This window comes from Columba livia, chromosome 1 (assembly GCF_036013475.1).
Source record: "Columba livia isolate bColLiv1 breed racing homer chromosome 1, bColLiv1.pat.W.v2, whole genome shotgun sequence".
In the NCBI taxonomy this organism is placed as follows: Eukaryota; Metazoa; Chordata; class Aves; order Columbiformes; family Columbidae; genus Columba; species Columba livia.
Window position 1 is genome coordinate 64,771,842 of NC_088602.1, and position 27,191 is coordinate 64,799,032.

The following is a 27,191-nucleotide window of genomic DNA, read 5'->3' on the forward strand; positions in this document are numbered from 1 at the left end:
ATTTCTAATCTTAAAGCACAGACTCTGCCTTGTTTTCTTCATGAATCAGAGATAGTAAATGCTGTCAGTCAAGCCTACATTCAAAAGAGATGGGGCACATAATGCAAAATAATGACCTAAAATAAATCTGCCAAGGAATCCAATTGAGCTTTAACCAGTTACAGTGGCCTTGCAGGAATGAGAAGGATACCCGTTTAAAAACAAGCTTCTTTCCTCATCCCTTTACTCCCCTGACAGATCCCCATAAAAATGCCTTATGACAATCACTTGCATCATATGGGTTATCTCAAATAAAGTTCCCTCACTTGTTATCATTAAGAGGTGCAAATTACCAACAGCTCACATCCAGCGGAAGATATCTACTGAATAGATAGTACAGCTCTGTGGTCTTCCCAGGGAGGAAAAAGCCACTTAACCAAGATAAGCATGTCCTTTCAACTTCTCTCCACTTCTACCTCCTTGCTGTACACTTCAGCTCAAACGAGTACCTAATCTAACCTAGACAGTGCCAGAATCAACACTACACTTAAGTAGAATTGCTCACATAAAACCCCATTACTAACAGTAAAGGCATGCTGTAAAGGAACATTCAGTAACTTAACTGTAAACTCACGAGCTCTGCTTCTAGGTTTAGGGAGAACCCCTACCACTTTCTTTACATGGCAGTTGTGAAAACCTTCCCCCTCCCTGCCCCATAACTGCTGTCTCCTTGCACCTTTGCTTAACTTGATTCTCTGTCATCTCCCTGCTCTTACACAAGCAAGATACCCTTAAATATACAGGAATGCTTGCTGTTCTGCAGCAAGGAACTACTGAACTCACACCGTGCAGACTTTATGTACATCTTATGTGAGGATAAAAATCTCTGAGCAATTTGTTTATGCAGAACAAGCCTCAGTTACATTTAATAGTAGTCTCTAGCACTTTCTAAAGTGAATCTTCCACAATATGCATTCAGACTGCAATTCAAAGTATTTTGCATGAGTTCACGTCCACCTTTCTGGAAAGGAAAAAAAAAAAAAAGAAAAAAAAAAAACACACAAACAAACAAAAAAACACCACTCCCACCCAACACACTGATAACTTCTTCTAGCTCTTTTAAACAGGTTGAATTAAAGGGGAAGATTGAAGCACGCCATGTCTATCTATAAAACCCTGGTCATTACTCTCCCTCCTGTGAAAACAGCACATGGCAAGTACTGCTGTGATGAGATACACTACCCTACCATCTTTCAAAGCAGCAGGAAACCTGAATGCAAACAGAACCCTTTCATCTCGAGTCCAGGTCTGCAGGGAGAACCACTGGTTGAGCTCAGAAGCTGGTTTTTACACAACCCTTCTGCCTGTTGCAAAAACCCCTTCAGTACAGCTCCCACAGAAACAGCACAGAGAAGTCTAAAAAAACCTTCAGGGGAAGGGAGGAAGAAAAGAGACAGGAAACAAAAGAACATTACACTAATAGTTCTCTTCTGCTAATCAACAGAATAGTGCTGACATGATGTAAGTGCAGGCTTGCCACAGCCTGGAGAGAAGTAAGAACATGCACCAGAAACCTCACAAAAATCAGACACGGTTTTCAAACCACAGTAAAAGGGAAGAAGAATAAATCACTAAAAAAATGTCTTAGAATGAGAGGAAGATATAAGCCAAAGTACATAGATGAATAAAGGGACAAAATACAGCTGCAAGAGGTTAAAGAGGCTTCAAGAGAATTTTTTTTCCATTCCAACAATCTAATTAGCAATCATTCTTACATATTGCAGCAATGGCTCCCTAATACCTACTGTCTCCCACACACTCCTGCTTCTCCACAAAGAGCAGTGGAAATACTCTCCTCACAATGTAAGTCACAGTGACTTCAAGAATCCCAGTGGGGGCTGGCTCCCCTAGCACACAGGATGCGTTTTATTGCCACAGTTAGTGTTACAAAACACCCAGCCCTATTTTCTGTTATTTGCATCTGCACTTCCTCTTTCACCCTTTCAGATTCCCACCACAGCTACCCCAGGATGAGGGGCTATAGAAGATTTTATGAGACAAATGCTAACCCAGACAAGATCTTACCAAAACATTGGTGGTGCCAGGGCCCTGAGCACAGTCTCTCTCCTCTACCCCTCAGAGGTCTGAATGCCTTGGCTCAGGGCCAGCTGTGACATGGTGCGGCTGTGTAAGCTGTGAAGCAAGCCTCACCAGGCACCTTCCTCTACATTGGAGCTACATTCTAGCTCATCCTTGGACACTGTCAGAGCTATGCTGCAGGTTTGTGCCTGGACATTTTGCATCTTTCTTATGAGGAGAGACAGAGAGCTAGATCTGTTCAGCCTGGAGAAGAAAAGGCTGAGAGGGGATCTCAATGTTGATAAGTATCTCAAGGGTGTACGTCAAGCGGATAGGACCAGATTCTTTTCAGTGGTGCCCAATGATAGGATGAGGGCCAATGGGCACAGGCTGAAGCACAGGAGGTTCCACCTGAATATGAGGAGAAACTTCTTTACTCTGAGCGTGCCAAAGCACTGGAACAGGCTGCCCAGAGAGGTTGTGAAGTCTTCTTCTCTGGAGACATTCAAAACTCGCCTGGAAGCATTCCTGTGTGATCTGCTCTGGGTGAACCTGCTTTAGCAGGTGGGTTGGACTAGATGATCTCCAGAGGTCTCTTCCAACCCCAACCATTCTGTGATTTACTTTCCTAATCCTGACCTTGATCTGCTGACTTAATTTCCTATGTTACCTGTCTGGTTATTCACTGGGCTCTCACCCAACCCTGGTTAACATCATGGACCTGCTCTGCTTTTCTTGTTTGCTATCACAGCACTCCCTGCTTTGTTGGCAAGATTACTGACTTCCCTGCTTTGCTGTAACACTCAGCTTCCAGCTTGCCTTTCTTTACCAAGCAGTCCACTTGAGGCTCTATGACAAGCGGGATATGATGGCCTCACAGCTTAACAGAGACACACTAAATTAATCCTTTTTTCATACAGTTCTGCTATATATATATATTAGTAGAACACCCCTTTACACCAGCAGGGCACTGAGAGTTCTGTTACTAAGGTCACAAGGACCACTGGAGTATCTAAGTAATCACTGCTATCCAAAACAGGACTACACTTCAAGGCTAAGCAAAAGGTTATATTTGAAACATAAGTGACCAGCAGCTCTTCAGAAAGGTAGGCAGCTAGAATACAAAAATGGATTTATTATTAAGGCTACATAAGGCTTCTCTACATTGTTTAGACTCCAGGCAACTAGAAGTTACTTGCACAAAACAATGCTCTAGACCAGAACTGGGGCCTTTAGACAGCAGTGCAATGCTAAAAATGCCATTACTGTCAGCTCACAGAAAGGCAAGAACTGGTTTTAAACCCTGCAGAAGAACAGGGAGAGTCTGAACAAGCTCTACTGGGAGGAGAAGGGAGGGTGGAGGGGCACACAGGGGGAAGAAAAGGGAAAGCAACAGTTTAGTACCAGTTTCTTAATAGTAGCTTCCTCCTCTGTTTCTATTCTCCAGACTCAAATAATCTCTAAAACTGTTTTCTGCTAAACTCTTTCTACTCCCCTTAAGCGTTTCAGCTAAAAGAGCTAACATAGTGACTCAGGAGAAGTTGATCTGTTCTGCGTATGTCAAAACTAAGCATTAATCAGCCCTTAGTCTTTAGAATAGGAACTCAAAAAATTAAAACAAATCCCCGAAAACTCTCAGAAAATAGAAATCAGCATCTTTTTACTAGATATGCCCTACAGTGTCCAGGAGGACACAGAAGACACTTGACTCGAAGTGCAGATTGACAAGAACAGGATCTTGAAAGGAAGGAAACAAGACTTGGCTAGGCAGAGAAACAGAATCCTGCTTGTCCTCCCCTGTGCCTTCCCCTAGCAGAGATCTCTCACCACCCTGGGCACTGCTCAGTCAAAGCTGCTTGATCCCATCCCTACAGCTGGGAGGGAGGGTGCCTGTGAGGCACCTGCCCCTTACATCTCAGCAGGGGGAATGTGAATGAGGTAAGCAGGAAGACAGAGGACTGCCACAGTGGAATAACAGTGCCCAGTCCCACTACTCAGATCTCAGATCCTTGCCACCTGCACAAAATTGCCTTCCAGAAAAGTCTAGAATTAGACTCAAATCACCACCGTGATTGGGAGGTGCTGTTTTCCTACCCTGTCCCCCACTTAAAAGAGTCACCTCTGCCTCAGAAGACGCTGGAGGATAATTCAAACAATTCTATTGTATGGTAAGGAACGCAGTGATAGAGCTCATCAACCATGCTAGAGCAGATTTTGAACTGAACATATGTGCAGGAAGCCACAGAATATCTGCTCATTACACAAGTACCACCCATTCCATGGGCTGAAAGCACGACAGTGTCTTCCTTTAATAAGTAAATATATATTACTGTAGCGACAGGAATTTTGCGTTCACAAAAGGATCAGATGAAGGTTACAGTGGATAACCTTCGTAATGCTAACCCTCAATTTCAACTATTTGACTCTGAAAGCTCACTGGTGCTTAGCAGATACAGGGGCACACAATGCAAACCTTCTAGATACTGGTTCCAGCTGCCAGGAAAATAAAGATGTATGTCTGATATCATCACAGTCAGACAAGAATCCAGGCTGTCTTACAGGTAGAACAGCAGCTATGCATTTCAGAGACTTTCCTAAACCAGGCTGTCTTCCAAATAATTAGAATAAAATCTCATTTATCATTAAGATTAATTAGGTAATTCATGAACTGAAAAACATTACACCTGAGCAGAGCATAACATGAACTGAGCCAGGTCAAACCTACTGTCTAGTGTCTTGAAGGTTTGGGGCTGAACTGTTCAATCTGGATTATTACAAGAGTACAAACCAATAGTAACATGATTGCACTGTCTACAGCTAAGACATAACTGCCAATATGATTTTGAAGCCTGCACATAACTAAAAATGTTTTAGAGGCACCACTAATAGCACAGAAGACTCACAGCAGCATCCTCTTGAGATAGTTTTAATTTACAAAAACTTCAACCTCCTTCCCTGTCTCCCCCAAAGGCTCCAAATCACAGCCCTACAGCAGAATTCACATTACTCCCCATCAACAGCCGAGTAAATGCTCCACTGCTCAAATAAATACTTAAGTATACTCTTGATAATAACCTACTTTGGCCCAAGAATTTTACTTTAATGTCTGTTAAAAAAAAAAAAACTGATTAAAATAAAGCAAACTCATTGGCTCAAAATGATGTTTTGAAGCTTTATATTGTCATCATCTTCATCCTATGCTGGCCTATTTTAGTGTTAATCTTATGTTCTCCAAAGAAAGCTATCATTCAAACAGAAAGCACTGCAAAGCAAAAGAATCTAGCACACACTGCTTGAGCTACAGCTCATCTTTCCCATAACCTGCTCCCCCTGCAGCTGTGAAGGCTCAGCACTCCAGAACGGCTGGTTCCAGGTGTACCATAGGGGACAGAGGAGCAACATACACCTTGTCAGGGGCTACTGGGCAACACAAAGACTCTTTCTCCTCTTAAAGGACGTCTCCAGCAGGTGAGCTTCATGGACCCCACACGTGATTCTCTTAATGTGTTTACCACTAGTCACTCTTTTCTCCTTGCCATGTCCTCATTCACTCTACAAATTCTAACTCCAGGGGAAAATTATTCAGAGGATAAGACACCAAAAAGAGAACTGCACATCTATGTCCAAAACAATGACAAAATGAAATATCAAATAAATGCGCATGACACCTGCATTGGGCCAAAACGCTCCATTGTGCTTTGCTTCTGTCCAAGCCCAGCTGCCCCCAAGACAAATATCCCAAATTTTATCTCCTGCAGCCTGATACCCTAAAAGATATGTACACTGCAAAATACATTAGCATTTTCATCATGATGCCAGAGACTACCAAATGGTTTACCTAGGGTACAACAAAAGCACTGCTACATCACCTCCACTGCCTCCTCCAAAACACAAAGGGAACCAAATTCCCACCTTTAAAGCACTGCTACAAGGTCCTGCCTTGCAACTGACTCCATACTCTGAAGGGGGTTGGTGGAGGCTCCTGTCCCCATCTCACATGCTGGGGTTCTGGAGAGCAACAAGGGATCAGACTCAGCCCTGTACCCAGTATTTCCTCCAGGCAAGTCACCTGAAGTAATGTTTTTTTTTAACCACATTCTGATACACCATAGTTAACCCCACACAGTACATGAGGAGCTTTAGTATACCTGCAGCCTGGCACTAATTCACAAGTTCTTATTTGGTTCTAAGCCCTTCTTGGGTAAGATATTCACGCATGACCGCATTTCATTCTGCCACTGACAGTGCATGGTCTGTTAAGCACAGTATTTGCTCCTGCTGTTCCCAATACAGTGTGCATGGTACTGCTCGGGTAGGGACCCCACCTAACAAGCATTTAGTACTTCTGATTACTGCCAAATATCAAACAGCCACTTAATAAAAAAAAAAAAAAAAAAAAAAAGGTGGAGTTTGACATGGTACAACTATACCTGAATTAGACTCAAATCAGCACTGACTGGGAGATACTGTTTTCACAGGGCTAGGAGAAAAATACGCTTTCAATTCCACAGATTCACTTTGCACAGAAATGTAAAGCCTATATTAAAAAGCATGAAGTACAAGTTCCATGCAGGACTAGATTACCAATTCCCATTACCAGAAGCAGGCATCAGCATATCAAAAATTTGCAGATGTTACAAGGAAACTCTAATAATGACAACCTATACAACATTTCCTGCTACACTATTCCAGAGATTGGTTACATTTAATACTGGAGCTGACTTTAAAAGTCGTTCAGTTAATATTTTTTTTTACTTTCAAACCCACAACCTTCTGGAACAGTGTCACAGAAGCAGGTGTCAAAACCCACTAATTATCAGCCTGTTAGAGCTTCACTTTTACTGTAGTTATTTTTCTCTATTACAACATCTCAGATTCCCCCAGGCACTTTCTATTCCCTGTCAAAAACTTCTGCTCACCACTCAAAAACAGACAGTTGGGAGTACTGGCCTGATTAGCTTTCTTTTTTTGACCCCTCTCTCTCTCTCGCTGGCAGTTTTGCTTAGTAGGCCTAAAAAGTAAAAAGCCATGGGGGAGTAGGGAGAGAATAAGTATACCACTTATGCGATCTTGAAATCTAGTTCCTTCCAACCCTGGCATGCAACAGCAATTTCCTGAATTTCCACAGCAGGCACCACTCCACAGAGAAAAGAGACTGGCTCTTCAATATGAGAGGGAAGGGACATAAACAGCTCCCCTGGCTTTAGTCAGGGGCGGACTGATGACCACTGACCACTATCTCCTTTCTCCTCCATCATCTCTGAAACACTAATAGTCTAAACCTATTCTGCAGCAACTACCTGGAGCTCCTGTCTCAAAGATTTAAACACTGTTAGTGGGAACTCTGGTGTTTGTGCTGGTCAAGCAGAATCACCCAAGGGCTGCTGGCTGTCAGCGTGGAGTAATCTACAAACACAGAGTAAGACTAATATTTACAGAAATAAGAGTGGTGTTGGTCTAGTCCTACCTTACGCTTGTGTCAATAGATGCCAACAGAGCACAAATGTTGTTCTCCAGGTATCTCAACACCTTTACATTTGAATATTATGCAACATCAGCCAAGGTACTAAACATCAAATATCTACACTACAAAATCTGACTACAAATTTCCAAAGAGGAGCAGATCAGAGAACACTTGCAGAAACAGCTGATAGGTCCCTTCTGTTTATCTGCTGGGGAATATTTATGTGTCAGAACTTCACCATTATGTTCATGGGGGAAAAAATTCAACTCGTCCTGACCTCAGGAAGCGAACTAGGTTAGAGTTAATGTCCCAGAGATGCAGGAAAACATGGGTCTGAAGGAAGTCTCCAGGACCAGACTTTGTCTAGGCTGGTGAGAATTTGCATAGATCAAGGCAAGCACCTTACCGACAGTCAATGCAGGGCACAAAACTTAAGGGAGCACAGCTCCTCTGACTTGAGCAGAGCAGGTAAAAGGTTTCTAGGACCTTTACTTCCTCCCTGAGCAGAGGACCCAAGAACCTTAAACAAGAAAAAAATAAAAAGAAAAAAGGTGTACTATCTTACACTGCACCCATATGATCTGCTGAAAGGCAGATTTCAGACATTTGCTGGAGTTTCACAGTTCTGCCACCATTTTTGCATATCTCATGTAAAACAACTAGCACTTCTACTGGTTTCCTTATAATTAACATGGAATAAATATCATCTGCAACTACCCACATGTACAATCCTTTTAATGTAATCAACTACACAGCTTCTGTTAGGGACATCTGAAAAAAAAAAAAAAATTCAAAAGAAGATAAGCAACTTTAGTCAGTAGATCTGAAAATCTGACCTGTAGAAGACTGACCGGTCTCACAGTGCTAGTATTCTTTGCTTCTCTCTGCTAAATTGCATTAAAAATAGCAGCTAAAAATCAGATTAAATATTTCCCCAATACTAAGTTCTCCATGACAGCAAATGCTGCCACTTCACAGATATTCCACAATTTCAAAATGGAAGGGAACACAGAGAGAAGAAACAATGCTTATGATGCAAGCCTCATCTTAATAGCAGGTGTTTTGTGAAGAAGCTTTTTTGAACATGTATTGTACCACCACAGTTCTTCCATGACTACAGATAGCATGCAGAGAGCTAAGCTACAGTCTCAGAAACAGTACTCAGTTGGCAGATGACAAGAACAGAAGAGCCAGCCACTGGACTATGAAGAACTTCCATTTGTTCTGGAAAACTTGGACCAGCTACTCAGATACATGAGTACTCATAAGAGCACAGTTTTTGTCAGATGTTTTGTTCACAGAACAAAACACAGTCTTACCAAAAAATAAGACCAGTTCATTAGACGAGTGCATCCCTTCTCTTTTTTAGTGACTATTAGGGATCTGCAACAATGCAATCCCAACCAGTAAATTTAATTTGAACACTGCTGTTTTGGAGAGGATGGATTGTTTTTGTTTGAGACACACACAACTCTCACATTGTGTCATACCGTCAGAGCTCATTTTTCCAAGGTTGTGTTCACGTGTTCCATAGCAGTCACCAGCTTTTCAAACTACAATCTAAAAGCAACTGTAAGATGTCACACCCTGTATCTCTCGCAAAATAGATCTAATTTTCCATTACAAACGGGTGATTGTTCCTGAGCAGGGGGAGGAGGGGTGAGAGAAGGAGACTAAGAAAGGAGCTTTTCTGCTATCTACCAGATTTTTCGTCTCTTTCTGCCACCCTCCTTCCTACAATTCTAGAATCTGAATGACTGCCAGAAAAATCAATGAAACTATTTTTCATTCAAATATCAAAACAAAACATCTGAGAAGTTTCATTATATGGTTCAATTACACTGTTAAACCCAAGGAACATTTAACCACCTTTAAGAACTCACTAAATGCTTTAAAACACACATCTTAGACGAAGATACCAAGAGAAACAGCTTTTAAAACGGCACACTGTAGGACTGAATGGAACAGGAAATGAGGAACAAAGAAAGGAATTTCATAGATTCCAGATGTACTCTAACACCAGCTGGGAAATACCAGCAAGAATCAACTAAAGCCTTGAAAAGGCGACCACTAACTGTTTTCTTCTACAGTTCTTGAACAAAAGCAAGTAGCTGTAAACAATTTGTAAATAGAAATATTTTTAGAAGAAATTATAAACAGTAGTAAAAATAAACTTCTTCCCCCTCTCCTATTTTTAAGGAGTTTTAAACCCAGTCATCAGTGCATCTGTTTTTTGGAGCTGCTTTTTTAAATATAAGAACTCTGTATAGGCAGCCATAACAGAAGCAACTGTAAATAAACTATTTCAAGTCATTAGTTTTTCAATACTTGGAATATTAAAGCTGAATGAAACTTGAAAGCAAGGAAAAAATTATAAAGAGTAAAGTTGATTTATACTACATGCCTTCTGTGTAAATAGAATTGAATGACATTTTAAATCTGTAAGTTGCTAAAAAACAAGTTATCAGTCACTCAAAAACTTTGTTCCTACAGCTAAAAATAAAAAAAGTTAACCACTCTAAGTTAAAAACCCTGAAAAGAACTCCTTCACAAGTTCAAGTACCTTTCTGCTCCCCTTCTGCTCCCTATGTAACCCAGTCTCCAATGTTTTACATTCCTTTCCTGAAACACAAACTTGGGCCTTTCAGTACAAACCTCTTTTAAAGGGATTTTGAAATCTCTTTAAGTAACAAGTACAGCGACAAACAGGCAAGTATGCTTTCTCCTAAGGTCACTGTAGGAGATTAAAAGAAAGCTCAAGGATGCATCTTATGGAACACAGACGTGCATTAACAGTAAATTCCCCCTCCTCCCATTATTACAGAAACATATGTTCTTCCCAGCTTTAAGGCTTTTCATGAATTTGTTGCAGGTGTCAAAATTGAGATGTTTCATCTAATGTTCATCAACCTACTACCAGCTTATAAAAGTACATTAATATTTATGCAAATTAATTATCATATCAAATGATACCTGTTCAAATATACCAGTCATTCCTAAATAAGTGAAACACTCTCCCTCTTATCACCACATCATATTAGCCCATTTTAGTTAATGGCAATGCAGTCACACAGTTACACACCCCAGCAGGTAGGGAGCAGTAAGACTGAGTTGTTGTGCTAATGAAGGGATCTTTCTTTTGCCCCAGTGCTCTCTGAGAGATAATAACAAGCAAAAGCATGTGTCTCTTAGGTAGAAAAAAGATGAGACTTCTGAGGTCTGGAATGAAAACTGAAGAGCAAAACTCTTAATCAATCTCAAAAGTCAGGCAAGTCAGACCAGGCTGTAAGTCTTCAATATTTTTGTTCTTTCCTCAACAGACCTCAAAAATACAGGTAAACTTTTTTCCCCTTTCAGAAAGAAAAGAGGGAGGGTGGCAGGAGGGGAACAAACTCAAAGCCCTCAAACTTTCAACTGAATCTTTAAAGTGTTTTTACACTTGGCAATGATCCATGAAAAAATTTGAAAAATGAAAATAGGAAAAAAAAAATCCAGTTCTTCATAATTCTGAAGCTTCACATCTCATTTTGCAAAACTTTCACCCAGAAAGTCTTCTATAGGAGGAAAACAACATGTGAAATTCCAGGGAAGTTGCTTTCTCTTAGTAGATGTTAGGATGGGAGAGGAAGGAAGTTAGATTTGTTTTGCTTTTATTCCAAAACAAAGCTTTTAGTTTGGTCCTAAATTCAGTCACCAGTCCACTACGCTGAAGAAATCCAACAGGCACTGCTAGAGAACAGACACTTCATAAGGTTTAATAAACATCGCTAAAATCAGAAAATGAGAGAGCTATTCAGAACGTGCAAGCCTATGATGAGCTTTTCAATTTAATAAAATATAACTTGTTATTAACTTCAAGCATACCAAGTTTCTCCTTGATTTAACCACAAAACAGATAAACCTCTAGTACTATTAGTACTATAAGGTTTAAAAACACAACATTAAAATATACTAGTGTGTGTTCTAACCATTAATATATGCCTTAAGTTACTTGCTCCCTAGACACATTAATAGTCCACTGGCACACACAATAATTTTTCTTCTAAATACTTGGCTAAATATTTGTCCATCTGAAATGACAAGCAATAAAACTGTCTGATATTTGCATATTTTATAGTAGTTAGCAAAGACTAGAATCATTTGTCTTTATTCTAGGCTTCTTGTTCTCACACATGGAAACTGTAAGATTGATTCTCCAAACACAACATTTTGCACAGGTTTTTCTCACCAGTGAATTGTCACAAAATGAGAGGTATTAAGTACTATTTAAAAAATCCCAAGTAGATTTTGCTTCATCCTTCCCCCCATGTGCTCCAAGAAAAAAACTCCTACATGAGCTACTCAAAGAGTTAATCTGACTCTCACAGAAGTTTAACTAATGGCTTCAAAAGAATTACTCACAATTTACACCCCTGTAAAGGAGATCAGTCAGTCCTTCACCAGAGACTAAGATAGGACAGAGAGAATACCTGAAGATCTGTTTGCAGTCTATAGTGTTAACCTGCTCTAAGAATTTTAACCTGAGGTCTACTGTCTAAGGTATTTTACAAGCTTTTTTAAAAATTGTATTTTCTACTCTTGCTGTAGGGAACACCCTTCAGTGTTTGCATTAAGTGATCTTCCTTAAATGGGAGCATCAGTAAAATTAATGGCTTCATATGATAACAGAGTGTTTGACAGCATATCTGCATAAAATCTTGCTGTGATGCAAAGAAGGAGGGGGTCTGTTTAAGCCTAAACATTATAATCAATATCAGGTGTCGCAGCTTTAGAAACCAAGTGTGTGATGGAGAAGCAGGGCAGTGTATTAATCAATTAGTACCAACTTAAACACCTAAATTTTCATAAGCAGATAAGGCTCCTAAACTGAGTGCAAGATGGAAGTATTTCTCAGGTGGAAGGTCAGAGATACAGTTATACTAGCTCGTCAGGTTATCCTCTTGGGGATCTTGCTGCAGTTTTAACATTTGTTCTTCAGGACAGCTGGCCAAGCCAGCGTGTATCGGAGGCTAACAAATACAGCATCAACAAGAAAACATGTGCTATGGAAGCGGAGTGGTCTGAAGAGTGCAGAAAGACTGAAGGAGTCTCATAACACTCTCAGTACACAGACATGAAAGCAGGGGATGTACCTGCTGTCCCCTGCATCTGACACACACACTCCCAGTCAAGCTCCTGATACTTGTCCAGAGACATCTCTGATGTTGAGTGCACAGATTCAGCTCACTAAAATGGAAGAAAACTAAACCTGACAAGAAAAATAAGTTGCATTCTTTGGGCCTGTTTTGCAAATTGAAATGTTTGCATGTTTTTTTTGTCGTCAGCAGAGGAGCATCAGTCAACAGCAGATTTGTTTGGGGTAGGGGGTGTAAAGAGTGTTTCATAGCTGAGAGAAAGATGAGTATGTAAGGGGAAAAGCAAGACCTGCCTTTTCAGCAGCAACAAGCTAGTAATTTGGGTTAGCATATCACTGTGCCATGCCTTGGAGTGCAACTGCAAGAACAGATTCACAAAGCAACATCTGAAACATGGAGGAGAAACAGCAGTAGGCAGAACAGAAACACAAGAACACAGGAATAGAGGCTAATATTGGGATCTACCTAGCCCAGTAGTTTCAGAAATAGAGATTTGTTTTCAACCAATAATAAAAATAAATAAATTTTAAAAATAACTAAACCACCAAAACCCCACCGGTCTGATGAGCAAATCAATGCCATGACAAGTTTCAAAAGCATTTGCTGGAAAACTGCAAATCTAAGATATCCAGCATTTATATAACATCCACATGTTACTTTGGTACTTTGACCAGCAGATCATCACCTCAATGAGAAGACAAGAAAACATTATTAGTTCTCATGAGAGAGATTAGAGTACACTTTTTTCAAATGTACTAATTCCAAAAGAGGACCACAAAAATTGAAAGTTTGTTTCCTGAAATCAGAGGCTCTGTGCAGATCTGTTTAATCGTTTCACTCCTGTGAATTTACCTCTACATACTCAAAAAGCCAAGTAACATTGGTTTCTACTCTCATTCATATATGAATCATTATTTTTACTTAAAAGGAAGTTATGGATAATTTGATGTCAAGCTGGCAGCCCCAAACACAAGCATCTTCCATTTCTTCAAAACTAAGTTCACTGAAGCATTTTCCACTGCTACCTTCATTTCCTTCTCTCACTTGCAGAAACTATGCTGTGGTCTCCACTGTTGTTCCAGCCACGGCTGTTCCTGACAGTCCATGAGCAGTCACAGCATTCCTCCTCTAGAAACAGCACTAGTCCCAGTTCTTTTCCATTCAGCACACTGAACATGAGTCAGTCAGAACACAACCACCACCAAATTTAGAAGAGTTTGTAATATTAAGCTAGGGGTGAAAAACCTGCACAATCTATTCTGCACCCTCCACAGCCTGTCAGACTTAAGCCTTAAATAGCATAGCAGTCAATCAATAACAATGTAAGTTGCCAATTTATTTTACCTACACAACATCAGTTTAAGCTGTACCTGTTAACTTCAGAATGTGCAGAAATGAACTTGTGAAGTCTTGAATATATTCAGGGTGAGATGCAAATGACTTGTCTTCCTTTCTTTATTTGTTGGTCCACTAACTTTGAAACATTACAAAAAAAATCATTGTGATCTTTACTATTTAGGAAATATAACATGTTTCTTATAATTTCCTATTTTATATATACAGGGAGAGATAGCTACCTGGCAAAAATTCTCTAATTCTAAAAATATCTATTTGACCTTATGTCCCGTTTAAATGAGGATAAATCCTTTTACAGTATTATGTGGTGAGCATATTTAGTCGTACTTACTTCTACAAGTAACCACTTAAGACAAGGCACTAAATCCCAACAGACAACATTAAAAGGAACATCTTCTCAAAGTAAAATGGATTTCCCTGATCAATCTTAGGATTATTAGACTTAACAAAGGCCTTAAGTTTGTCAGAGATGAGATAGTTCCTCCTTAACCTTACAGAAATGCAGAGAGGCATTTCCAAAGCATTTATTCTGTATCAAGTTTAATGGTGGAAGGGCAGTAAATACCTTCCCTTGGCAATCAACCTGCTTAAACACTAGTATACCGGCACTTAAGCAAATACTCTGCTCCATTTCACCCAAGACTCTCTGTTTCCCAAAGAAAAGGTCAATTGCTTTTGCAATGTCTTAAACTACACAGCTCTGTATGAAATAGTAAAGAAGGCACAGCAAAATAGAGAGTCAGAGAGACAGCACAGTCTACAGACCAGCAATCCTCGCCTACTCAACTGGACTGTCACAACATAAATGAGGTTTCTGAGTTCTCAGAAAATGGTGGGTTTACCCTTTGAGCAGGATAAGCTGAGAGTCAAGCATGAGCCCACATCAGACAGTAGCCAACCAACCTTTACCACAAAAATTTCACAGCTTCATGCTTCTGATCACACTTAGTGCTAAGGAGTGACCATGCTGCCAGAAATTCCACATCTTAGGCTGTCATTTCAACACCTTTAACCACAAAAGGTCCATCTCCGGCCACTTCTAGCTTCAGAAGTTTATGCATGTCTTAAACTGCAACAAGTCCTCACGGTGTACTGAGTGGACCATTATGCTCTCTGAGCTCCACGAAACAATTAGCAAAGGGTCCTCCTCACCATATTGGTGCCCCTGGTAGTCTCTTGATGTGCAGTATCATCCTATCTCAATTATTATTCCAAAACTATGGGACAGTTTGACCTCTACAACAAGCCCTCTACAGCTAAAAAAATGCTATTTTAGAGCAGAGCCTCATATTCCCCGACACAATAAAACTAGATTTCAGAGACATGGGAAGCTTGCTACTTTACAGTGAAAATTCACCAATGAGCCATTTCTTTAGATTTTTCAAGTATAACTAATTTCACAAAGTAAAATCTGGCAGAAAGTTCTCTGCTATTCAGCATACAGCCTTCCACAACAGAAATGCTGAGTATGAACTTTTATTTTTTCAGCTGAAAGTTTAACAGTTGATGCCATTTAAAGGGAAAAAAAGTAGCAATTAAGTGCAGTATATCTATTAAATATTATTAACAGTACAACACAAGCCATATTGTCAAGCAGAAGGACACTCTTTGTAGTTTTTCCAGCCAATCATCAGCCATAGAGCCTTATGTTGTTTCCTTTCAGGTTTTGAAACACTGACTCATGGAAATATCAGCACCGCACACTTCCTCAAAGTGGCAATCTTATAGGAAGTGTTTGTTTAGTCTTACATGACACATTGTTTTGTTTATGTATAAGGGATTCCGGTAAAAATAATTTATCCATTAAGGAAAAAAGACAAGAGGACAACAGTTTCAGTTATGGGAAGCCAAAATAAATCAATTTCAAACAAGCACTTGAACATTTCATTCATTAGTATATATATTACTTTTTTCTTTTTACTGTGTGTTACTTCCTCACAACAGACATGAGCAGAAGTAGCCAGACACTGAGTTCTTTCAGTCCAACAAATCACAAAAGAAACCAGAAACTGGACAAGAGGTAGCACAGTAACAATTCCTCCTAACACTGCAACCCAAACTGAGAGTTCATATCGTTGCTCCACAACTTCAGTACCTCAATGCGACATTCTTTGAAGTGGCACATCACTGGCAGTGCAAACAAGTGAGGGAAACAGAGGTTCCTAAGAAGCTCAAGGGTTCATGTTTTCAGGAGGTAAAACAGATTGGCTCAAGACAAATCCAAACACGACTAGAAACAACACTACTCAGAATGGGGAAGCATTTGGGAGATCTGGGATATAATTACTCACCCAGCTAAACAGGGCTGATTCTATGCAACCCACTGGCCCCAAAAGAACAAGTTACACCAGCAATAGAAAATGTCTTCATTTACTTGCAGTCTATTGTAAATACAAGACAAGACCCAGCCATAGCAATACATAACATTAGAGCACTCAAAAATGTATAGTCCACAAATGTTTTGCACAGCCTGAAGCCTCTAAACTGCATCAGACTCTCCATTAAGAAAGACAGAGCACCCTGGGTGCCCCACCCTGATCTCACAGTGTGTTTGCACTGAATCTTCAAGCATCGGTCCTACATTTCATGAGATGTACATCGACACGTACTTGTAAATCAGTGCCCCTATTCATGCTTTGCCAGCAAAGGCCCTACAGAGAAGGAAACAGATTAAGCACAGAGTATCTGCAAGTCAGAGATCAGTCAGAGTTTGGCCATGAAACAAGCTCCCAAAGAACAGAACTAACCACTTCTAGCGCATGATGAATCAAAGCAAATCAAGATGGGAAATGACTTATGCCTTTGTCCTCAAATAACCCATCAAAAAATTCAAAGCCTCCTGTCACTAGAGAATAGAGAAACCTACAGGATACTAACAAATGGGAACTGCTGAAAGACAAATTTACTCTTGTGAGTAGCTGACAAAAGTAGTGTCCCTCTAATGTTCACCATCTCCTTTCAAATCCACTTACAGGTTTTTTTGCAGGGAGTCCACAAACCTCCACATATAATTTCTTCAAGATTGGGATTGCTTTACAAAGCCTGCTAGATTAGAAATACTCCTTAAACCCAACAGAGCAATCCTGCCACTTCTGTTGTTCTGGCAAATTTCACAAAAGACAGTCAGCTACACGGACATATACACAAAACCCAGAAACTCGTTCTCCAGCCACAGAACCTGGTGAATCTGCCTTCGCACACTTTCTAGCGAGCAGGAGTGCAGAGCTCGTTTTTGCGCGTACTTACCAACGCCCTCTGCTGTATTACAGCAGAAGCCTGGGCACAGCCAAGCTGCAGAAAGCACCTGGTGTTGTTCTTGCAGTTCATTGAGTAAAGACGTTTTGCTCAGAAGGCAAAAATGAAGCACTGGTGTACCACAGATGCACACAGTTTTCCCTGCTTACTATGCAACGCTAAAATGCAGCCGGAACCCTTACTGCAATACTGTACATTAATCAAACACTTAGCTCTGACGAGGAATCTGATAACTGAAGTCAGCAGAAGGATTAACTTTAGTCCATGATTTAATGAGAATAATCTCAAGCCTTTTGCTGCTGTTATTATCTTTGATCTCTCCTATCACTCAAAGAAGTTCCCACACTCCAGTGACACCAACTGTTTAGGTACAACAACATTGCTGTTTTCTTCTCAAGAAACCACAAAAAAACACCAAAAAGTCATCATCCTATATGTGGGCTGTGCTTTTCCTCCCTTCACTAAAAATCACCAGTTAGGAACAACCTGCAATAGCATCACTTGGTGTCTGAATTTCTCGCTTGTAATAAGACATTATTTTTTGTCTCCTCTATGAAAAGAGACAGAAAACAAGTATCTGGCCATATTTCAGAATCTTCCTGAATCTGTTTACTGGATGTATAAAAGAACACAAAATCAACATATGATTTTTAGTTTACGTAATAAAATTTTACTTCTTAAAGTCTGCTATCACTAAACTACCTGCTAGCAATTAATAAGGAAAACGATCCTAGCAAGAACCTGACAAAATACCGTGGGGTCTCTTCGAAATGCTAATGCGATTATCCAGTAATGAGATTTCCTATGCAAACTCAAGTTTCGATTTTATCTAACATGACAACTGGTGGTTGCAAATTTGCTTTTATAGGCACAGATATGCAAGAGCAGATTTTTTAAGAGCGTTAATAGGAAGCTACAAGCCCAAGTCCTTTAGTACTCACTACTGCGAGTCCATCACTAAACTTTTCCACCTCCCCGCGGGCTCCCCACCACGGTGCGCTATCCAAGAGAGGCAAACCGCTCACTCTGCATGCGGGTTTGATTCTGTTACGGAAACCAGAGACTTCCCTCCCCGCCGGCACACTCAGAACTCTACCAGGGAGAGTTTAATCTGCACGCTGACATCTGTCGCTTTACTTTCTAATAATGCGGTTTGGAGTTCGATCAACAGCAAGAAAAAGAGCGAATCTCCCGATGTGAGCCGTAGGAAGCAGCAGCCTCAGCGCACCCCGCTCACTGAGCCCAGGGCTAAGCCACCGGCTCTTCCCGCAGCCGCTTTTCGGCCGGTTTCGCACCAGCTTTGCCAGTGACACGCAGCACTGAGACCCGGGGGCCGCCTTCAAACTTTTAGAGCGTAGCATAGCAACGAAACAAAAAAAAAAAAATCGCGAAATCCGCCTAATATCCTGCACCGCCCGGACGCCCGCCGGCTCGGCTCGCCAGCCGGACGCACACGGCGCTGCCCGCCTGTCACCGCGACACCGGCTGCCCGCCCCTCACGGCGCCGCTTCCCACCGGACCTGCTCCGCCGGCCTGAGGCGCCGCAGAGCCCCGCCGGGCCGCGGGCACCGCCCGCCCTGCTCCCCCGGCGGGACGCTGGGCGCAGGGGAGCGCAAAAGGGTGGCCGGCGCCAGCTGCCGCCCGCACCGGCGCTCCCCGCTCCAGCGGGGGTTCCCCGGCCGCCCTCACCCCGAGCCTAACCCTCACCGATCTTAATCCTGACGCTCTGAAAGACCCGCAGCCCCTCTTCCTCCACCGCCATGGTGGTGGTGGTGCCGCTACCGCGCCTGGCGCTCAGCAGTGCTCGAGCCCCGCCGCCGCGGAGACGGACAATCCGGGGCCAGGAGGAGAAGGAGGAGGCAGGCGAGCTGCTCCGCTGCGGCGGGAAGGAGGGCAAGCGGACGCCTCCGAGCGCGCCGCTACTCGGCTGCCGTGAGCGAGCGAGCGAGCAGCCAAGCGCAGCCGAGCACAGCGCCCGCCTCCCGCTCCTCACGCTGGCAGCACCCGCCGCCTCCTCCTCATTGGCCAGCGAGGCAGCTGGCCGCGGCGCCCATTGGGCCGCTGCCTGCCAGGAGCGGGAGGGGGAGCGGGGTGGTTGGAGGAGGGCGGAGGGCAGGGGGGGCTGCAGTGCTTTGCCAACAGCTGGATCGCGGCGCGCGCCGGCCGGCCAGCTGCGGCCGCCACCTCAGTCGTCGCGGGGCTGCCAGCCCTGTCCCCGTCCCGCCCCTGCCATGTCCGTCCCAGTCCCGCCGCGAGGAGGAGGAGGAGGCGGCTGTTGAGGGGTGGCTCCATTCCTCCCGGCCGCGGCAGCCCCCCACCCCGCCGGGACTCCCGAGGGGGCAGCGGGGGGAGGGGGAAGGCTGACTAACTCCATGGCCCGTCGCCAGCGCCGGCCCGGACCAACCGTCGAGGAGCAGCCGTTGGCCCTGGCCGCGGGGCCTGCGCGTCACGGCCAAAGGGAGGGAGGGATGTTCAAGTCCTCTTCCCCACAGAGCCATAAAGAAAGGACACCTGCGGTGCCCCCAGGTTGAAAGCCATTCATTAGTGGGGTAAAGAAGCCCGTACAAAATTAACAAACCCATTTGGGTGTTGAGAGCCGGCCGGTCTGTCTCCTGGCTCCATTTGATCAGTGGCAAAGCACGCTCTACCTGATTGCACGGGAGGAGCAGGGAATTCAGATTTCATGATTGCACGTTAAACAGCAGGACACAGGACCTGTGTCAATATTCAGTGACAAACTTTGGGTCTTGTAAAGTCAGCAACTGAAATACCCCTTTCCTAAAGGTCTGGCAAAATCAGAGCACACAGTCCAACAGAGATGTACAGATTGCACTGTTTCAAAAAGTAAAATAATCAAATTACCTTTCGTGCAGACAATCACTGCCCCACTGAGGAGGCTTAGAACATCCCTACGCAGAACTGCCTGGGCACATGACAGTCCAGCATATCAGAGAAGCACAACAAACTGCCCTTTCTCAAGCCTGCAGAAAAAAGAAAGGAAAAAAAAAACCACCCACCACCCACCATCAAATGCTTTCTCACTCTGGCTATGAATTTCAGCAGTGGGAAGAAAGGCAAACAGGCTAAGGACAATCTACACATGTACTAAGAATCTAGTCGTGAAAGAACCAAACTATTAAAAGGACAGCAAGAAAACAGAAGGGAAATCCTAAGTCAGTCACGTGTGGTATGAAGCCTGTAGGCAAGAAACCATCCAGGCAAGCTTGAAGAATACAGTTGGGCAGTACACCCTTGCTTGAATCATGGTTGGTAATGAATTCCGTTTATGCAGAGAGAGAGATCTTGAAATATGTAAGAGAAAATGAAAACTTGGGAAGGAGCTACAATAGCTGTGGAAGTCAGTTTGCAAGAAAGTTTGGAGTATCTGAGTTTTCCAGCACAGGTATGGGCCTAACTCTGAAGGAAGCTGGCAAGCTCACAGCCAAAAATGGAAGCAGTGAGTTATCTTAAGGAGCTGCCTGACTTACTGTGTTCGCTTTGTCTGCATAGACAAGCGACATATGTAATTTGATAAAAATACTCTTATAGCACAAGACTCTGAAGGGATTTTGTAAAGCACAGGCTTCCATTTACCAACATCCATACCGTAATTCCCTCCTCCTCACTGCAATATGCCCAGTGTCCTCTGTAACCTCATTACATTTATCCCTGTTCCACCTACATAACGTTCCCAACTCACTGCAATGCTTCAGCTCCTCTGCCCACTGGTCCTTTGCATCCCCTGTGATAACTTCAGTGCTCCCTGTCCTAACAAACTTTACCATTTTCTTCACCATAGCCCTAATTTCACCTGTCACAATACTTCTGACTCCCCTATTTTGTCTCACCTTACAGGTGGACAAGAGGCAACACAAGCAGCAGCCTGAACAGAATCCACAGGAGTGCTGATCAGGTGCCTCACATTTTAAGAAGGATGTTGACTTGGACTGGCCAGTCTGTTGCTGCCCAGATGTTGAATGTGACAAACAAACAGTTTTGAAGTATGTATGTTGTACAGGTCTGTTTTAACACTCTGTACATGCTCACAGACAAAAAGGAATATACAATGGCTGTTGCTTTTGCTCCTTTGCCACATATGCACACACCTTGAACATATTTGCACAAAATAAATGCAGGCCCACTGAGTCATCTGACTGAGGAAGGATGGCAAACAGCTGTTATACACATGCTGTACACAGGCAGAAACAAGGACTTTCAGCTATAAGCAAGTGGATGAAGTTTAGCTATAGGCAAAGGAAAATGGATCCTATTGTTTCAATCCCTATAATCTGACCCCAAATGAGCTCACAAATTGAGTTTATAGATCCCTTTAAAAACATCTTCATACTTGTGGTGATGCAGTAACCAGAGAAACTTCTTCTATACACTGAGAACTGATAAATCTTCCTGAACAACGTCAGGAAGACTGCCATGTTCTAGATATTATCGACATCTCAGATGAAACATTTTACTTCTCTCTGTTTTCTGTGCTTGCCTTTGGTACATAAAGACTTCAGTTGACCTCATTTCCCTGTCTGAAGCTTTTCTCATCTGCAGAAAGTTGACCCCAAAATAGTAATAAAAAAAAAAAATAAATCAATTTATCAATTCTCTTGCCAGCATTTGCTGCTGTAAGAGTCACTCGCAGCAGATGCTTAACAGACTATCCTTCCCAATCTGCAGCTGTGTTCTTTTCAGACAGTTGTGGCACTTCTATCTCCTTTATGTCCAGGAAACAAAACATTTACCTATAGCCCAGTTGTTATACATTCACAAAACCAGGCCGTACATAATTTCCCCATCCCTTTTTGCACACCCAGTTTTGCAGTCAGAATCCACCACTCTTATATCTAATTTCATTTGACCCAGCATAAATTCACTCTGTTATCTAAGGTGATGGTTGATCCCCACATCGTAACCTCAGGTCACTGGTGCTCACAAGGGTCTGTGGTGTAACATGTTTGGTGGTTTAAAAAACAAACAAACAAACAAAAAAGCCACCTGTCATGATTCCCATTTGTATATTATGAAAAAAAGAATTGCATAAGCTGTGACACTTTGAAATGGCTCAGCATTAGGAGTATGTGCTTACCCACAGCTACACTGCCAGGCTGGTTTTCAGCATGGCCTAGCTTTACCAAGAGCATGGGTAGGCACAGGAAGGCTGCGGCAAAATTCAACCACAAACCTAGCCTTTCCTTTAAAATGTAGTCAAGTATCACCAGCTTTTGCACTTAAGTGTAAAAGAAACTACCCAGAATCCATGAGTGACAATCAGAACAGACCAATGTTAAAAAACAAACAAACAAACACACAAAAACACAAAAGAAAACACACACACAAAACTAGTAATAATTTAAAAAAAAAAAAAGCTTACAGCAAGGAAAAGAAGGAAAAAAAAAAAGGCAGGCACCTTCTCACCTTCCTTCACTGTGGAATAATTCAAGCTTCCTCGCCTGAGAATCTGTCAACTGTTACTTCTGGTTCACTGTGCTGTCCAGTTACTCTTCTGGTTTCCCACCAGCCCTTTTCTGCTCAAGTTCTTTGTCAGTGCTTTCATGTATCAGTGTGCTAGTTTATTTTGTGTTGTCTCTTGTTTTCTTGTCATAAGCCTAAAAGCTTTTTGTTTTCTCTGTAATACACATCTGTCTCCAAGTCTATGTGCTGTACAGTGTAAATGAAAGCGGTGTTTTAAAACTCACATGAACATGTATTTTTAAAGATGTTAAATGCATTATAAGAAACAGCCAAATAATGTGTGTCACTTTTTCAATATCTCCATTACTGAAACGAAACCTCAGCAGCAGCACATCCCATGTGTGTGTATTACAGATAACATGTGCAGGCAATGTGAGATTTGCAGCTGCTAGCAGTCTGATCAAAAATCTAGGCAAAGTGAAACGCTGCTTTTAAGATGTGGATGAGTCTGTTAATGACAATATCTTTTCCAACTTTTCTTCATCCAAGCCATATGGGTTTACATTATCAGCTCTTCAGAGGATTCTTGGGTCTAAATTAGACTAAAAAGAAGGTCATTTTCTGTGACTCATTTGTGCCAAGCAAGGAAATAATTTCCTCTCCTGATCTACATGATCGCTTTCTCTTGGGAGGAAACAGAATATAAGAAGCTTTCTAATCTCCTTTTGTGTTATACAAGAAACTAACAAAATATGAACCTACTGTCCCCTGGGAACTACAAAGCTGCAACCTATATTTATGTGAAGGAACAACATATTTAAGACAAATCTAAGGAAATATCACCATAACACAAAGCAGGACTACGATCTGATGACTGAGCAAGATATTGTGATTGAATTTTAGGAAGACATAGATAATTTCAACTAATAATATCTATACCAGGCCTGAAGGCAGGTAATATAAGATAGTAAAATAGTCTTGTCCTTCCTTCCTTCCTTCCTTCCCTTCTCCTGAAGTCCTACAACCAACCAACTGGTCAGGAAAGGGCTACAGTCCTTCCCCTCCTCTCCATGCATAGTGAAGTATGGCAGAAATATAATGAACCTATGTAAGTAAGAAATTAAGAATGAGCCTGTGATTACCCTTGTCTCCAAAGGCTAAGAGTTTGCATCTCACAACTACAGAGGAATGAAGAAACAGTAATGAAATAACTTGTATGATTAGTCTGTCAGAGAAACACTTTGGCCATTACACTAAATGAAAGAAGTAAAGGAAGGGAACGATGACAAGAAGGTTTTAGTTAGCAAAATGTCAGCAACAGTGACAAGAAAGCACAGATTTCACAAAAACACAAAAGAGACAAAGTTTAATTGAAAGAATAACATAGGAAAGAGTGAGCACTACTGAGATGGCTGTAAATGCACGAGAAGGGGGTGTGCATGTACCAGTATATACATGGAATAAAAATAAATCTGTACATCAGAAGCAGGAAAGCTGGGGATCACACTGCAGTTACTACCCTTAAAGAAAGCAAAGATCTCCACTGTGACCCCTGAGTACAGGAAGAAAAGCATGTCTACCTGTTGTTCTTCCTACTTGCCTTTTCAAAAAAATCTCACATTTTTGCTGTTTTTTGCTGAACACGGGCCAGAAAGAGGCCAGAAGGAGGAAAAGAAAAATGGCTTTAATTACAGGAAAAGGGGGCCGGTGAGAACTGGTTTTACAATAGCTGAGACAATACAACTAATTGTCATGTTGTATGGCTTTTTTTTTTTTTTGAAAAAGAGCACTTTGCTCCTTTAATTCTTGTTAATCACTTCTAAAAATCTGTAAAGTCTAGCTTCCTCCTAAAAATATAACTATGTTCAAATCCGTGTCATTTCAGCAGCAAGCACAGAACATTCAGGATTCCAATGAAGTTAACCAACATGAAATGCCTTCTGGTTAAACTTGTAGAAGCATTGTATTCTGGGTCATATCTGATTTACTTGAGCTTACAAACTTTGCTTTCCTATTAAGGAACAAATCCCTTTATCCCTCCATAAAAGATTATAATGTAATAAAACTGCACTAAGATCTTACAGAAGAAAAAACAGCGATTATGTACAAGAATGAAATGTGGTTACTGCAGTTTAGTAAGTATGCATCCAGTCTCATCCCTCCCACATTAGCTGTCTGTGGAACTGCTATAACTAAGTGAAATAGTAAATAATCTTGAGAAAAGCTAAGCAGCAATGGGACTTTCTACTTCTTTTAAAAATACTGGAAACTGTTGTTTACAATAAATATGTGGTTATGCAAGCAGGCATATAAATACTGTTATTTCAGAAGTCATTGCATATTGACAGCCATAATAATCACTTTCATATCTTGTTTGCTTTTATGTCCTCAGTTCATCGGCAGTCTTCTCTGTTCTTCACGAGAATTAATTTGACATCACAGGATTCCATCCTCACTCTCCAGCTGCAAGGCAAAGATTCAACCCCCTGAGCTCAACAGCACCAACAGTATTTCTTCTGAGGGGAATGCACAAAGAGCTCTTACCCCATCTTCTCCCTCATATCCACCTCAGGGGATTGTAAGGTCCCCAGAGGGAAGACACTGGGATTATCCTACCAACATCTAGCCCAAAAGACCCATAAAACAAACACTTCTCTGCCTCCCAGATATGTCGCAGTTCTGTGGGATAAGCAAGATATATATGACAGATGCCATGAAGTTTACATTGACTTTGGGAAGCTTTGCATAATTCATCCACAACCAGCGCTGTGAGTGACACAGCTCTCCCACATGCAGCTATAAACCTTGATCAGACTTTTCCATGTAGTCACGCGTTTACTATGGGTCAGATCCTGCGGTCTTCCGTTTCCTCAGCAATCCCATTGAAGCCAATGCTGGCGGGTCAGCATACAAATGCCACCCTCTCTCTGCATGGTGAATAGCTCCCATTGAACCCACTGGGATTACTCATCTGTGTGAGTAACTGCTATCAAGAGCAAAAGGAGCAAAATCCGGTCCTCATTAGGGACTGCTAACCTGGAAAAAAACCTCCCTCAGTCGGTAGTACCACTCAAGCAGAGCAACTCTGGCAGTGAGGTGTGACCCAGCAAAGGCAATGTGGTGCAATTTGACACTTTTTTTTAGTATGTAATTCTTTAAAGCATTGACTAATTATCCAGGCATGACTGCATGGAGGAGCTCTCTCCCATCACAGCACATGAGCAAAGATAATCTTATACTATGAAACACAATTAGCCAGATGGTTATTTGGAGGTTTTTGGAATAGAAGCAATTTCTCTGATCTGGGAGATAAAAAAATCAAAGCTGAATTTAAAAAAAATCATACCACACTTGATTCCCAAGTATTTAATTACATATTATCATGGGTAACTACTAATCTGCTCCAATTATGCAATCTTATTTTATTGCTGGTGGAAACACATTTATATCCACTATGTATTGTGTATATTTAAGTCAATATCTGAATAAGCAGTCTGGAAAACACATCCTTTGTACCCAGATTTGGTTACTAGCATGATTATCATCTGCCACCTGCTGGAAATAGCTGTGATATCTCAACTAAGAACCACAGATGGAAGGTCTGGTCATTCATCGAACAAGCACAAATGTCAAACAGCAAAATATGCTGCTTGTACCCAGGAGCCTATTCCTCTTGCACCCAGTGGGAAAGTTTAATTTGCACGTGGTGGTACTTATGTGCATTCATAGAGAAGCCGTAACATGACATTGTTTAAACAAACAGAAGCTTAATGTGCAATTTGCTAATGTCATCTGCCTGTGTCTGATCAGAAGGCAAGATACATAATCTGAACTAATGGACCCAGCTAATCTCATCTCATGCTGGCACAGTGCTCTTTCCACTCTGCTGGAAATGGCACAATTGCAGGTCCTCCTGCACTATCCTCACAAAGGATTTCTTCTTTCATATGGTCTAGCATCGTCTGTGAGCCTCATTTGAAGAGACTGACCATTCTGGCTTTAGAGGGCCCATAACACCCTAAAGGAGAACAAAACCTGCCTATCCAAGACATCTGCTCTTACTCAAAAAAAAAAAAAAAAAAAAAGCAAAAGGGTTTGGTTTGGATGAAGCATTCCTCAGAGCACCAAAACCTTGCTGCCTCTGTACCAGCAAACCAGAATAAGTGATCCAAGTAAGCTAGAGGGTAAGTCCAGAGGCAGCATTTTATAATCACTTTCCTTTCTCACTTGCATGCAGCAGGCTGGATAAAGCAGGATGCACAAGTAAAGCAAGCAGTTCTTGTCACTGTGCTGCCCTATTGCACCTGACTGGCTGATGACAGGTAATTTTGCAGCTGGCAAGTCTCCCCAGGCCATTGGGGAGGGACAGGTACAACTAAATTAGAGTATCAGAACTTGTTTTTAACAAAAAACATGCCCAGGCTCTTAAGCAGCCAACTTCTGTGTGCCAGCAGGGACAGAAGCCATGGGTTCACATTTAGGTAGGGCTTGCATTCAGGGGAACA

The 27,191-nt window shown here is 41.9% G+C and overlaps 1 protein-coding gene across 3 annotated transcripts in view; it reads right to left on the reverse strand.

Moving 5' to 3' along the window:
• The window catches only part of RASA3 (RAS p21 protein activator 3), a 176,858-nt gene that overhangs the window by 113,917 nt on the left and 35,750 nt on the right, over positions 1–27,191 (reverse strand). The window contains exon 1 of one of the 3 annotated variants that reach the window (XM_065059568.1): positions 18,976–19,269. The exons of 1 other annotated variant lie outside the window; for it this stretch is intronic. In XM_065059568.1, the coding sequence (XP_064915640.1) occupies positions 18,976–19,030 (55 nt within the window). In that variant the 5' untranslated portion in view covers positions 19,031–19,269. Of the gene's footprint in view, positions 1–18,975; positions 19,270–27,191 lie in introns of those variants that run through there. One more of the 3 variants, XM_065059552.1, reaches the window with a different exon arrangement.